General features: G+C 37.4%; 1 protein-coding gene across 14 annotated transcripts in view; it reads left to right on the top strand.

The window, feature by feature from the left end:
• The window catches only part of ADCYAP1R1 (ADCYAP receptor type I), a 144,950-nt gene that overhangs the window by 29,786 nt on the left and 99,706 nt on the right, over positions 1-15,458 (top strand). For all 14 annotated transcript variants that reach the window (XM_013182431.3, XM_048062363.2, XM_013182423.3 and 11 more), the window contains one exon: positions 5,238-5,407. In XM_013182431.3, coding sequence (XP_013037885.1) covers positions 5,357-5,407 — 51 coding nt within the window. In that variant the 5' untranslated portion in view covers positions 5,238-5,356. The remainder of the gene's footprint in view (positions 1-5,237; positions 5,408-15,458) is intronic.

The following is a 15,458-nucleotide window of genomic DNA, read 5'->3' as shown; positions in this document are numbered from 1 at the left end:
AGAGTCTCAGTTGACATGAGAGAGGTTCACCGTGTCCTTTAATATAAAATATGAAAGTGGCATGCTACATTCGGGATGTTTTAGGAGGGAAATAGTAAAATGCTTTGAATTCTACACCTTAAATTGAGAGCCTAAAGAAGATAAATAGAGTGTCAATTACATAACTACCTGTTCATTTCTAAGCCAAAGATGTCCATCTAGCAAAATTTGTGCCAAAAACAGCCTTGGAGTTCCTCTTCCCTGGGGAGAACTTGGAAATGCTGAGGGAGTGTTCTGTGAGACAAACTGACTGGTAACAGCTGGAGTATTCTCCTTGCCTGCTTCTTTCTGTTGCACTCTTTCATTCTCCATCCATATGTATTCTGCATAAGAGAATTCTCTTCATGCCAACAAGAAGCACTGAGATAACTGTGCAAGGAATGGGTGACTTTGATGCAACATATAGTTTTCAGTCTGCAGAAGTGTGATTGATCTTGCACATTTTCAGAAGCTTTCAGATCTCTGCACCCGTGCAGTAGCTCTGATATGCTGCATGGGAAGGATGTGGTGAACAGCCCTGACCAGACTCTAAATTAAGATTAATTAAGTAATGAACTCACAATTGATCACCTCTGGTCTAAGCCTTTGTTGATCAGCTTTCAAATTTATTCTTTTCTTTCAAACCACTGGCACACATTCAGAGGACCACAACCAAGAGCCTAGCACATCACATTTTACTTTCTTTTGAGTGCGGTCTCAGTAACATCACATAACTGCCTTATGCAGTCTCTAAAATCCTCTTTTGTTCATCCTATATGGGTATAACTCTGAGTTACTGTATAACAATTCCATCCATTATTCAATACGATGAGATTTGTCTTATGCATCAATTCTTTTATGCCTACCTGGGAGCAGACATGTCCTCCTTGGAAGGGTCTCACTATCTATTTTTATTGGTCACTGACATCATATTGTACACTCTGCATTTACGGGTTTCTCACAGTGTGATCCACCTCAGCAGGCCCTAGACTTCTGTAATATATAATTCACATATGACCTAGGTGCACCAGAGTTCTTTTTTAGATAGGAGAAAGAAATGGGCACTTGCATCTGAGCATGTTACCAGAGCTCTTCCAACCTGCCCTTGAAGGACCTATGATTTTCCACTAAGTAACACAAAGAATCTTCTGTGGCACTGAAAATGTCTGCAGTGGACAGATGAATCTCCTTTTATAGATAATGTGTGACTTTCTTAAGTCATCAGTTGACCTAAACAAGTCATTTTTCTTCCTGTGTTTCAGCTGTGCTTGAAATTATTCCCTGAAGACCTTCAAGGATTTATTTTTTTTTTTCCTTGGAGGGTGTAACCTCTGTGCTGTTGGCTATTCTGGCTTCACTGATTTTAATTATGGTAGCAGATGCAGATAAAACAACTGCATGAAGCACCAGCACCTCCAATTTAGTAATAAAATTACAGCATGTGACTAGAAGTGACATCAGAAATCTATATGATAATTGAAGCTTTCCTTCCAAGCCTTGTATTAATATTTTTGTTTCTTCTCCCACTACTGAATAGAATTGGAAACGTTTTACAGACGTTGTCTCTACTTTTCAAAAGTTCATTTTTCTTGTAAAATATAGCTGACTGCACCTAATTGTGAGATAATCTCGGTCTACAACTCAGTTCAGTCTACAACTTCCTTGCAAGGGGGAGTGGAGGGGCAGGCACTGACCTATTCTCCGTAATCTCCATAATCTCTGTAATCTCCATATTCTCCGTAATCACCAGTGATAGGACCCACGGGAATGGTGTTAGACTGAGGCAGGGGAGGTTTAGGCTGGACATCAGGAAGAGGTTCTTCACCGAGAGGGTGGTCGCACACTGGAACAGGCTCCCCAGTGAAGTAGTCGCTGCACCAAGCCTGTCTGAATTTAAGAAGCGATTGGACTGTGCACTTAGTGACATGGTCTAAAATTTTGGGTAGACCTGTGCGGTGCCAGGAGTTGGACTTGATCTTTATGGGTCCCTTCCAACTCAGGATATTCTATGATTCTACAATTAGCCTTTTATTGGTAATAAGTGGACTCTGCACCTGTATGTGTCACACACTCTAGGAACTGCTAAACTGTATATACAGATTTCTCTGCAGGTCCAAGGCACAGATTCATGGGCCTGGTAGCTGGTATTACCTAAAAAACATTTGAGCCTCTGTGGATGATATGAAGACCTCAGTCCATTTTTTGATGCAGGTTTCCATGACTACTTTGAAGGCAAAAATGAAGCTGATTCTTTTACTTGCTCTGCAAAATGTCAAAGAAAGGCAGTAAAATGATTAGCAGATGTTCTCATATCTTTAGAAGTTTCTTTGAAACTAGTGTAAAACACAACTGTCCACTCCACTGTCCACTCTTCAAACCTAGTGAATGCCAGATTAAAGTAAAACCCTACCTTCAAATATTGAAAAGATGTGTTCTGGAGGTTACCGCATTACCACAGGTTATCTGTCCATACATTTAGTCAGCCACCTCCCACCCTTCTGTTGCATTTAAATCTTGTTTTTGATGCATTACAGTGGCACAATCCAAAGACAAAATTAAATCTCCACACCACTTTGTGGCCTTTCTGGCCAGGCCTGCCTGCGCACAGGAGTGCAAATTATCAAGGAATAATTTCCAATCCAATGTCTGCTGATGTGTCTGCATGGTTGTCTGTTGCTTCTCTTAATGGAGTGACCTTCTTTTTCCGTCTTTTCGCTGCTGAATGTCACCATGGATGTTTTTGCTCCTCCTCAGTTGAGATCTTATCAGTCCCTCATTATTTGATAAACCATCAGAAACACAGTTAAGTAATTAAATTCAGTACCAGAGCAGAGCAAGAATGACTGATCGAGTGGGGATGGAAGAAGGCAGATCAGTTCAGAGAATTTTATGAATCATTGTTCTCCGTTTAGTCAGGGTCTGGATACAGAAGACAAAAATCTATTGAGAGCTTAATTTTATTTTTCTTTTCCTTTTTTTTTTCTTTTTTAATTGAAAGACTCTCTAATTTGTAAATGCTGATGTCTTTGCAGTACGTGGCAGTAAATATAAAAATTGAGTGTCCAGTGATTGTAAAGGTTCTTTCACATTTGCACTTACCATTCCTTTATTTACTTTTTGTCTTCAGTATGATTTCTTTTCAGCCTTTTCTCCTTTGCCACATTCTGATTTTTAAACGTTATTTTTTTTTCCAATATGCCCTCGTCTTATTCTTTCTTTCTATAACTGTTTGCATGTTTTCTATCCCTGCATTTTTATTATTTATGACTTTTTTTTTCTCCTTTTCTCGAGAATTCATTTACATGTGTAAACATTTCTCTAGTTTGGACGATGTATGTCAGTTGCATTTATGCCCACATAGGTAATAGGTGGCATACAGAAAACCTGCACACAGGAAGATTTTAAAAACCACCTCTGCATTCAAAGTCGTCATTTACGTACGTCTGGTGGTTTTACCTTGCTAGGCAGCTGAACTCTATCACAACCGTTCTCTCACTCCCCCTCCTCAGAAGAGGAGGGGAAGAAGAAAAGGAAAAAAAAAAACAACTCGCGGGTTGAGATAAGGATAATTTAATTAAAGGGAAAATAATTATCAAAGGAAAATTATTATTAATTAAATAATTTAACTAAAGGGAAAAGGAAAAGGGGGAAGTAAAAAAAAAAAAAAAAAGGAAAACAAGTAAAGGCCATGTGGAAGCACAGAGGAAAGAAATTACTGTCTACTTCCCACCAACGAGCAATGCTTGACCACGTTCTTGAAGCAGGGCCTCAATGCACATAGCCGTTGTTCGGAAGGACAGATGTTTTCGCAACGAGAGGCCACCCCTCCCATCTTCTTCCTTTTTCCACCTTTTGTTGCTGAATGTGACCTCACATGGTGTGGAATATCCCTTTGGTTGGTTTAAGCCAGCTGTCCTGGTGATGTTCCCTCCCCATCTCTTGCCCATCCCCAGCTTGCTGGCTCTGGGGTGGTTAGAGGGAATCCTGATGAGGTGCCAGTATTGCTCAGCAGCAGACACATCACTGGTGTGATACCAGTGCTGTTCTAGCTACAAGTACAGAGCACAGCACTGTATGGGCTGCTGCAGGGAAAGTTAACTCCATCCCAGGCAGACCTGGTACAATCTGTAAACAAAATGGATGAAGGAAATTTCTCTGGCTTTGAGAGGGCTAAACTCTCATACCTTCCTAAGCAAAAAGGTTATGTATAAACTACTATAGACATAGCCAAAGACCACTAGCTGAGTTCATCTTGGAGGAATTTGGTCTAGAACGTAGAGATAAATAGAAGGGGATCCATCTCAGGTGATGGACAAATAAATTTTAATGAATACCTCAGCGCTGAAAACCTGTTGGACATCGAGCTCAGACCTCTATCACCAAGACATGAATATCTGAGGCAGGACGGTGTTTTAAAAGGTAATGAGGTTTGGATCCAGCCAGAGATTCAAACAGAGAGGTTCTTGTGAATATTATGTAACTATTTTGAGAATCATCATGAATTGGACTGCATGGGAATTTTTAAACAATGGGTTATGACACAAGGTACTAGGATGTATTTAATGCAAGGGATACAATTCTGATGGTGTCCTGACCACATGTTTAGCTCCTTGGCAGAGACAAAGCAGTGGAAGTCACAGCTATGTATGGCACTGTCACCCATGTAAATCAATCCTGCTATGGATAAAACTTTAGCCTGTCTGAGAGTACAATTAATATATTTCCATCTCCACTGGTGTGTGCTTGAAAAGCTATCAGTTTATTAACAAATCTGGTCATGGATTTTGTTGTCTGGACAAGAAATCTCTAGGAATAAATCTTCAAGTCATACAGTCTCTTAAAAAATCCTCACACAGTCATGATTTTGAGCCTTTACTGAAATCAGGAAGGTCAAATCATGACTTCAGAAATGAGGCAGACAGGCCCTTTGGCTGGTTCAAAATGCTCCATTCTGCCTCTTCGTTAGGTACAACTGAAGCCTTTGTTGTTACGGAGTCTGTTTCAGTACTTTTTATGATGCAAGTGACTGATCTTACAGCCATGTCCTTTGGCCTTATATTTATTGTCCAAGAAGGTCTATAATAGCTGCAATCCATAAGTATGATTGACCTCCAGTATATGCAACTCACAGTTCAATTGTTGTGCTGTTTTCTGTCTATTTCTTTCTCGTTCTCCACCATGTTTTACATATTTATAATCATTTTCTTCTTTCACTGCAGAAATTTGAGCCTTGACGTGAAGACATTGACAATAAGATCTGCAGAGAGTGTGTGCTTCAGCCCCAGTAGCAGTGTTAAAAAAAGCAAATCTTGACTAAAGATCAAAATCAAGAGACAAAATGACCATCAACTGGAAGACCTGCTTCTTCACTCTCATATTGCTTCCCATGGTAAGGATAAATGTCCTTGTAAATACAATGTCATTATTTAAATATATGTTCCCAAGTCTAGCACTTGCTAAGCATTAAGGCTCTACTGTTAACATTGATTCTGTCTTTTTCTGTGTGGGCCCATAAGTTATGTTACGCCTTTTCTAACTTCCTTTGTAGTTGCAATAGAACTGTGACCACTGCTCATCCTGCACAAGGGCAAGTAAATTCCTTGAAGGGATTTGTTCACTGCTAGTGTCTGAGATTAAAAATAACAATAAAATTAAAGTAATAATAAAACAACATAAATAAATAGTGGGACGCCTGTTTCCAATCCGCTTAAGATTAATTTTTCCAGACAAAAGCTATAAAATTAGAGGTTTCCATCAGTCCTATGAAGCCTAAGCCTCAAGATATTTCATCCAGTGCTTTTGGTTGCCTCCATTTTCAGAGGGTCATTTTTTAGAAACCATACAGGTAGGCCATTAAAGATATAGGTATTCAAACTCTTTAGTCACTTTTATAAAGAACTTGGGCTTTTTATGAATAGTACTTGGATTTATCAGCATCATAAACCTTCACTTACCAAATAATGTACTATCCCTTGAATCACTCAGTCTTAACACATTTTTGGGGATTTGTCATGTAAGTCTATTCTTGCTTGTTGTCCCCATTTGCATTGTGGCTCTATCTAGTCTCACATAAAAGCTGTAAGAACATTGAATAAAGATTTTTTTTTTGTTCCACTTTGAAACTGTAAGCAACACTATACAACCTCTATAATAAATTCATCTTGCATTTCAGCTCAGCTCTTAGTTAGATCATTGATCATAACTGTGCCTTTCATCATGTCTCAGGAAGCACTGCACAAAGGGATACCAGAAAAATAGCACTGGTATTTAAATTCTCTATCTTTCACATTAATAGTTTTCTATAACTTCCATAAAAATACTTTACAATTGCTTAATATTCTCTAATAGACAGACATTTTAAAACATTCCTGAAATATAGTTTGGTTTTATTTTTAAGGAAGAAATAGTTAATATGGTTTTGATTTGACTAGAACTATAAACTATAACTGTATAAACTATAACTGTAAACTATATATTTTAACAGTTTTTACAGTTTCTTGCTTATTTGTATTGACTGTAACTTGTCTTTTTCAATGCATAATGGTCAGCATACAGGACTCACCTTTTTTTTTGGTACACATAAAGGTGCATTCTTTCTTCTTAGGTCTTATTTAGAAACTACTGTAATTAACTGCATATCTGAAATATAGCATTATTCAACTAAATTCTTTAGAATGGGAATGCACATCCAGATAATTTAGCCCCTCACCATACAAATATCAGATTTTTGAGATTTTTTTTTCTGGTGCATGATGCTTCTGACTATTCCTATTCAGGTAGAAAGTATTACTTACAAACAAAGTGGGCATGTTTAATTTTGATGTTTTATCTCTGAAATAGTCACGCTAGACTTCCTATAAGGTAATGGGGAGGGAAAAACCCATCAGTTAGTCTATTTCAAATGATTATTTTAGCATTACATTCCTGTCTTCCAGAGGTGCATGTATCTCTCCATTATAAATAGAGGTTAGCTCAAATTCAGGTGCTGTGGTTTTGTGCATAGATTAGATTACATAACCTCACCTTGAGGTTTCTAGTTTGAGACCCTGAAAGACAACTGACATGTCTCAGTCTCTTAGGAGCTCCCATTTTACAGTCAAGCCTAGGTCAACTTCAATGTTTTTTGGTGTTCAGCTTGAGACAGCCAAAAGGTATCTACTTATTTAGAAGTGAACAATTTTTAATTAAGGAAAATAACTGTGACTGAATATATCTCTTGAGCTTTTAGATGGACGACCTTCCTGGCAAGTGTAAAAGGACAGAAAGTTTCCAATTCTTAGCATTTCAGGATGTAACTGTGATCATTGAGCTGGATAATCAGTGATCTGCTCCCGCTTTTCGAAAGAACAGCTCTCTAATGAAATACTATGAAGCAAACCAGAGTTAATAAGAACAATATGCTTTTATCTGTGTGGTTTCTGCAATGTTTATGAGCTTGTTTATGAGTGCAAGTTTTAATCATAATCTCCTGCAGGAATCCAGGTAGTAAAATTAGTGATTTTACATGCATGAACCTGTGAATATGCACACACATTTCTTTGGTCAGTGAAGAGACTTATGCCCATGACAGAGATTATACCACAATTTGTGTATACTATTCATTCTTTATTACCTCCCTAACATTCATTTTCACAGACTAGAACTCAGGAATGCTGAATGTTATTTATGGTTCTTCCCTTGCTGAGAATTTTTATAATGCTTGTGGCAACATATTTTCCCTCTGTTGGGACTCACTTTCTCTTTGAATCATCCTTATAAGCTGTGCTGATGTCCTCAAATTGATACTATTCTGTCATACAGATTTCCAGAGTTTTTACCGATTGAGTGGATGTGACATTTTAAAAAGTTAGAGTAAATTTGAATGTCATCCTGTCCTCCAAAAGGTTTCTAAAAAAGTCTTATTTTACCTTGCTTTTGTCTAAACACATCTGGTATCATTCAAGAAATCTCTGTTTACCTTGAAGGAGAGCTATTGTTTTCAGCAGTGGTATAGTTCCCAATTTCAAGGCACATCTCCATCCCTCATTAGCATTAGCTCCTGAATCTTGAATCTGTACACCTGCTTGGATGTGCATATTTTGTTTCATCAACAGATAGTCCTATTTTATTCACAGGAAACCAAACCACACAGACTATGGTCTACAATCACAAGCAGGTCAAAAAAGGGCAAAAAGAGGACAAAATGTATTAATGGAAAGTTCTAGGTGCCTTCAATTCTAGGCTCAGACCAGAAAACAAGAAAATAATATGCTAATTAAAATTTAGATGTGGGCATGTTAAGCCAATTCTAATTGTCAGAGACTAGATTGATTAAATTTTCATGTGTTTAACAAGTTATTTTGTATTTGTCTATCTCAAACGTATTTCATATTCCAATTAATCATCTGGTACTTGAGGCAGGATCTAGAAGAAAGATACCGGTTAGACCTGTAAATAAAAATATTTGAGAGCAATTCTTGAAATTTATTTTTTTTTCTATTTGAAATGTTTTTCAAACTAAGTGTCTATATTGATATTTTAACCATTTGTTGTTGTTGTTTTTGTTAGCTGGACTGCTTATTTTCAGTCACTCTCATAATTTTCTGTTTAGTCCAAACACCTTATCTTTTCATTTATATATCAGTTTTCTTCATCCAACCTTTATTTTTTTTTTCTTCCCATTCATTTGTGATAGCACTAGGCTGTTGCTTTGGGGGTTTTAAGTTTTGATTGGAAATGTTAACAAAAGTCATCATAAAATTAGTGAAACGATAGGATCCTAAACCATGGTTTCTTTGTCTGGCTCCAAATGTACTTGAGAAACAATGAAATTCATGACTCACAAAGTTGGCTTAGTATATGAACTGAATTTTAAATGTAACTGCAATGCAGGTGTTCTAACTGTCTGTAATAATTCTACCATTCTTCAACTAATACTTGGAAATTCTTGTGGATGAATTTTTAATATTGCTAAGCTTGAATGTTTGAAATGAAAAGATATTTCTTGTAGTGTTTCATTAGTTGGCAAACATGTTCACAGACTTCCTTTAAAAATAATAATAATAAAGGCAGAGATGAAAAAGAAAGGTGTTAAGTGATGTCTCTTGTATACCAACATTGAAGTGCAATCTCAGTATGAGGGTCAGATGTATAAATACAGATGTGTAGGCAGCATCTCACAGGTCAGAGAACCAGACCTCAGACTGATTGTTTTTAAGTCTCCGTTCATTGAGAGAGGATGAGAGAAACTAGGTCTTTTTTCTCAGATCCTGTTTACTGGAAGGATAACATCTTCTAAGGGTTTATAGTACACAGAGAAGAGAACTAGCATTATTAATCTGTAGCTGTCATTTCCAGGGGCTAGCTACATTCAAACAGAATCATCTACATTTCAGTCTCGGTAAATTTTTTCTTACTATGGGAAGTAGTGTATTCAGATACACCATTCCACTACTTTCTCTTTGTCCCTGCTATGTTTGCTTGAGCATCCATAGCTGAAATGAGAGGATCCCCTCTCACTGGGGACAGAAACGTGTATGCCTGTGTTGGCGTCTGCTCTTGAAGGAAACTGTTTTTCCATGTAGGATTTAATGAGCCAGCTTTTGATCAGTTTATTGGCCTTACGATTTGTAAGATCTCATGATCTTACAGATCATGAAAAGTCAAGCTTTCTGTAGGGTTACAAGTCTCTAGCACAAAGCACAGTTGCACGGGACTTGTCTGTTACTTATGCAATACCACAGCAGCTCCTGTACAACAATGGACCTGCAGGGAATGTCCTCCAGAGGAGAAATACCTCAGCCAGCCAAGGTATTACTGACGCTATGTTTTTTCTTCTCATCACAAGAAGATGGTTCTGGGGGGAATCAGCAGAATATAAAGACCTCTTAAAAGCTTGTGATTTATTAAAAAAAAAAAAAAAAAAAAAAAAAAAGAAGAGTCAGGATTTGTAATATTGGGTAGGGTTGTTTCAAAACAAGCTTTCAGAATTTCTGGTAAAGTCTGTCACAAAGAGCATCTGAGGGATTCCGTGTTGCGAAATAATAATGCCTTTGACACCACCCAACTTAAAGAACCTTGTTAGGAAACAAAAAATTGTATCCCAGGTCCCACATGTTCCTTACCTTGTCAGCAAGGGGGGATGAGTACTTCTAGAGGGTGACTGATTCCACCTGAGAACTCTGTAAATCCCTCTTTTTCTCTGGGAACCTCCTAGTGTGTTGACACCCCTAGGACACTGGAGGCTGGTGCGAGGCCTTCATGTTGTGTTGGTGCTCTGATTAATACACCAGGACTTGCTATCGCACCCCAGGGAAGCCAGGTGTTAGTTGTAGAAGAAAGACACACTTGATTAAAATGTTTTAAAGCTTATTAAACTTATTGGCACAAAACATGAAAGTCAAACAAAAAAGAAATTCTAGAAAAATTCTTATTCCACCACCCTCCGGTTCATAACACTACACACAAACACAGGCATATATGTGTAATTTTCCTTATTTAGGTAGGCAAGATATCTAGGTCTTAGAAATGCAAGGCAGCAGATTATGAAGCAGGAAAATGGTTGTCCTACATTAATGCCTTCACTTTTTTGCCCTCTGGTAGTAGTACTAATTTTTGTGACAGGCAAATAATATGATGACAACACTGATTTAAGGACATTAATATGATTCTTTTGCCTGCTGGTTTTGTATTCGTGAGCTTGGAGGAGTATTGGGTGAGCAGTCAAATACCAAATTAGGAAATAAAAAAGATGTCTTGGAAAATTAGCCTGTTAAAAAAAAAATAAAAATAATAAAAAAAATCGGTGATTTTTTCATGTTTCTTAGCTATTAATATCCAGCACCTGGAGGTATATTATTCAAGTCTCTAGCAAGTGAGCTGCTGGCCTCCTCTTCCTAAAGTCTGCTGAGTCAGCAGCCTAAGATTTACCTTAGAGGCAGCTTGAATAGATAGCTGTGATGCAGAACCAAAGCTGCATTAAAGGGAAGGGGAAAATGGAAGCAAAAGAGCAGGATGAGAGGAAATGAACAAAAAGTAATAATAATAAAAAAAATGTTAGAGGTCTGATCTTCTGTATGTCCCCTGGCCCCTCTCACCGTGGTTTGTAATAAATAGCTATTCTTTACTTTTGCTTCCCAATCTGCAAAGTAAACACTCCGCTGCTTCTCAAAGTGAATTCACCTCCTACAGCAAGAATCTGGGCCTTCTTGAGGATCAAGTAGTTATGCCTTAAGCCTGCCTGGGGGAGCATACAGGAGCAGTGCTTGCCCCAGGGTTACACATTACAAGACCCTCCAGATCGCTGGTTGCTTCTGAAATAGCCATAGGGACAGGAAGGAGATGCGAGTCAGAGTGTACTGTGCTTAAGGCTACTTCCAGGGCTTCTTTTTCAAGCCAACAGAGACAAAACTATTTAATCAAAGTCTATGAGGCCTATTAAAAAACACTGCCAACCATAAAACCCAAGTGTTGCTGTCATTGTAGTCCCCAAGGGCACAGAACCCAACTCAACAAAACCCTCTTTGTATTTCTGGGCAGGGGGTGAATAGCTCACTCCAGGCTTCCTTGTGTTCATGTTCCTGAAAAGAAAACAGGGTTTCAGTCAGATTTGCTTTTTTCCCATGTGGAAATCACTTGGAAGAGAGGATTGGTGAGGTATGGGTCCCCTTCTGCACTAAAACATGGCGATCTCAGTGATATATTTATTACATGCCATATAATAATAGTTGTGTCCAAAACAGAGAATATCAACATCTTAATGAATGGGAACCGTCTATGTACATTTTTGTTCCTATTAGAACTGAGCTTTGTACCTAACTGATGTCAGCAAGTGCACTCAGGACAATATTTAGCCATCTAAAAGCTGGATGTCTACTATAAGATTTTTATCTATATTAGAAACTACTAACAATCATTCTGTAGTCAATAGCAAGAGATGGGCACCTCCAGACATTGGTATGACCCATCATAAACCCTCCTAGTTCTCTCTTTGCTGCAGAGTAATTAAAAATTAGCTTGGACTAGGCTTTGGTTTCTTTAGCTCTTAGAAAATCCATCTTTATTGAGTAGTATGTTACCTTTTATGGATATCATGTGGATGCTGAATGAATGACTAAGTCACTCTTGTGCAATTGATTGTCTTGCATTATCAATATCTTGGGACTCATTTTCATAAAATGGTTTGTCAGGTTATCACAAATGCTGTTTATTACGTTTCCTGGAATACATTTTTAAAATCAACTATTGAATGTGTTTTCTTGTATGGGTGGGGACAGATGCCAAAGAATCACGGTGTCTCTATTAAAAATATATATCTAAGCAAATAAATACTCCATACCATTAAATACTTCATGATCTTTCAAACAATGAAAGGAAATCAATTTTTATGAAAACAGGAAAAATATTTTCCCTACATAATGCAATTTAGAATTCTTTTGTAGCACTTGGATATTTTTCTTTCCAGTAAAGATTAAAGCATTTTTCTTCACAATTTCAACCACTTTTTCTTTTTTTTTTTTCTTTTTTAAGAAAATAAAATTTCTAAATAAATATCCTATTCAAACAAGATACTTAAAACATGGAAACCGAGCACTTTATAAGTCCTTCCCCTTTTAAAATATGAACAAATGACAACTTTTTTGCTATTGATACAGTTTAGACTGTAGACTTCATCAACATATTTCCTGAGGGAAAATACTCTCAATAAATGTCTTTCAGCCAGATCCCACTTGTGTCTGTTGGCGAGTTTAATGGTTTGTCAGCCTTTGTATGTCAGTACACTCCCTGTACCAGTCTACTTAATAGATGTACACTTATTCTGGACTGGTGAAAAGTTCTGTTGAGGATGCAAGGTGGTAGTTTTTTTTACTGCTTCTGGCCTTCCTGATAACATATTTATGCAATGCCCTCTTATGTCAAACATTGCTCTGTATGCTGTTTTAGGAGTGCAAAATTCTTATTAATTCTCTAGAGCTTTATACAGAAAAAGAAAACACTTTTGCTTCTGTGTGCTCTTTTAAAATGCTTTTGGTCCTACGGTTTCTGTCTGACTCAGCATCTGTGGCCAAAATATGTTATTTGGAAGTTATTTAGGCTAAATGCAGGCTGGTGATTTGATGTTTGAAGCCTCCTGAAAAAAAAATATCTATAATGTGAACTACTTGTATTTGAAGATTTGGGAAGGGGAAATACAGACTTGTTTATTTATTTGTTTGTTTTCATTACTTAACAGCAACACCTAAGCATGTTACATATTTGGGCTTAACACTATTCATATCTTTATTTTGGTTTTATTGTTTGTGAAATGCTTGCCAGATAAAGGATAATGTAAAATGCATTATCAGGTAAGATTAGAAATATACCAAAGCTCATAGGTATAAGTTTGTGTTTACTTCCTCAAAAATATTAAAGTGTCTTTTTTTTTTTTTTTCCAACCTCTGGCTGAGCTGGTTTTAGTCATATTATTTCTGTTAGCCAGTTTTATGATAATTTACTCCATTACTTAAAAGTGTAACAAAACACATGGCATTTTTGCACTACAATACAAGTTAAATTCCCACACAATTAAAGACTAAACTAGTCCATTTTAGTATCTCTTCCAGCTATATAGTGCTGTAAAATCAAAACCTTTTCACCCATCATGTGTTGTCTACTGTGCCTGAACTAATGGCAGGCACACACACTAAATAAACTGTAAGCTCATTTACAGACACACATTTTCTGCATGCCTTCAGTCTAGTAATTTTGGTATCGAAAGTAGTGAAGTCATCATTCACCCTGTAACTAGACATGTTATTGAATCATAGAATCACAGAATGGTTTGTTTTGGAAGGGACCTTAAGGACCATCTCATTCCAACCCATGGGCAGGGACACCTCCCATCAGAGCAAGTTGCTCAAAGCCCCATCCAGCCTGGCCTTGAACACTTCCAGGGATGGGGCATCCAGTATCTGTAGATACTCTGTTGTCTACTACTGCAGGGCAGGCAACAGAAGTGAGAATGGGCTGTAAGACTGTGATGGGCCTTTGAAGGAAGGAAGATTTATGTGATCCCATCCATGCATATGTATTTATTTTTCCATTTCTCCAGGTCATCTATCTATCTCCAAATTCTGAATGCTCTGGGTGATTTCAACTAACTTTGACAGAAGGGCTGCATTCTCAGATGAATTAATTTTCTAAAACTTTCATGGGAATGCTTGAGTAAAGACAGAGATTTTGTTAATTCCCTACAGAAAAAAGCTCAAACCTCGTTAGAAAATATAGTATCCAATCTGGAGCTCATCTGGGAGATGCTAATCCACATGATCAATGACTAAAGCTTTGTGCTATTACTCACAAAACTCATCAGCTTTGTTATCAAATAAAATCTTAAAACTAATTCAGGTATCATTTGATCCCTGATATTAGATCAGTAACATAAGACGTGAGAGCTGGAAGATCAAATGTTCGTCATGCCCCTGATTAGTGTTTAATTTGAGCAATGCTGCAGCTTCTTGTTCCTCAGTTCTTTCTTTGCCACATAAGGCCAGCTGCACTGCTCTGCTGCCTCTACAAGGTGTGGGAAAGACAAATCCATGTAAGGCTAGTGTGTGTTCAAGTATTAGAGCAATGGTGGCAAAAACAGATGTATGAGGTACAAGAGGTTTTGTTAATCTTAGTGCTACACTATGAAGAAAAAAGTGTGAGTGAGCTTCCTGGAGATCGTGATGTAAGTCCATGGTTGAGGAGCTCTAGACATAGCTTTCAGACATGCTGAGGTCTTTATGTTCAGCTAACCTCGAAAAAAATAAATGTTGGATTCTGTATTTGTTTTGTTTTGCAGCTTGAACCATAAGCAAAACCTCCACTTGCATCTAAGTGAAACACATTATTTCATCAGTTTGTTGTAATGAACTGATGATCCAGAATTGTTCTTTTTCTGCCTTTTGTCTCAGACATCTTTGTGCATTGTACTTAACATATTTGCACCCGTAAAATCCACGGATGTGTACTGATAGTACATGACATAGAAGTGGAGGGCACCCCTGGGTGCTCTGGAAACCATAGATGGGGCTGGACAGGGCACTGTGAAGAAAGCAGTGCCTCCTGAGTTTTCCAATGCTGATATGAAGTCCCACGTAAATCTTCATCTGAAGAATGCTTTCATCTTCATATTGACATACTTATCCCTTTTGCACCTCCTGCAAGTTTATTTGTTCTATTTTTTCAATTGTATATACCAGCTGTATTTTTTTTCTTTTAGAGATTTTTTTTTTCTCTTTGGGTTAGAGGAATAGGTAGAGACCAGAAAAGATAAGGTTGATTTTGCTTTGGTTTTCCCACTGTTACCGATTGGTTAAATCATTAATTCTGCAGATATTTCATTACAGGACACAAAGATGAAAATTCAGCCTCTTTTCTCTCTTGAGTCCATGTCCTTTTTTTTTTTTTTTTTCCCCCTCTATCTCTGTTAATCAAAT

Source organism: Anser cygnoides, chromosome 2, assembly GCF_040182565.1.
Source record: "Anser cygnoides isolate HZ-2024a breed goose chromosome 2, Taihu_goose_T2T_genome, whole genome shotgun sequence".
Classification (NCBI taxonomy): Eukaryota; Metazoa; Chordata; class Aves; order Anseriformes; family Anatidae; genus Anser; species Anser cygnoides.
Note: the sequence above shows the minus strand (reverse complement) of the source record. Positions and strands in the feature narration are given on the sequence as shown.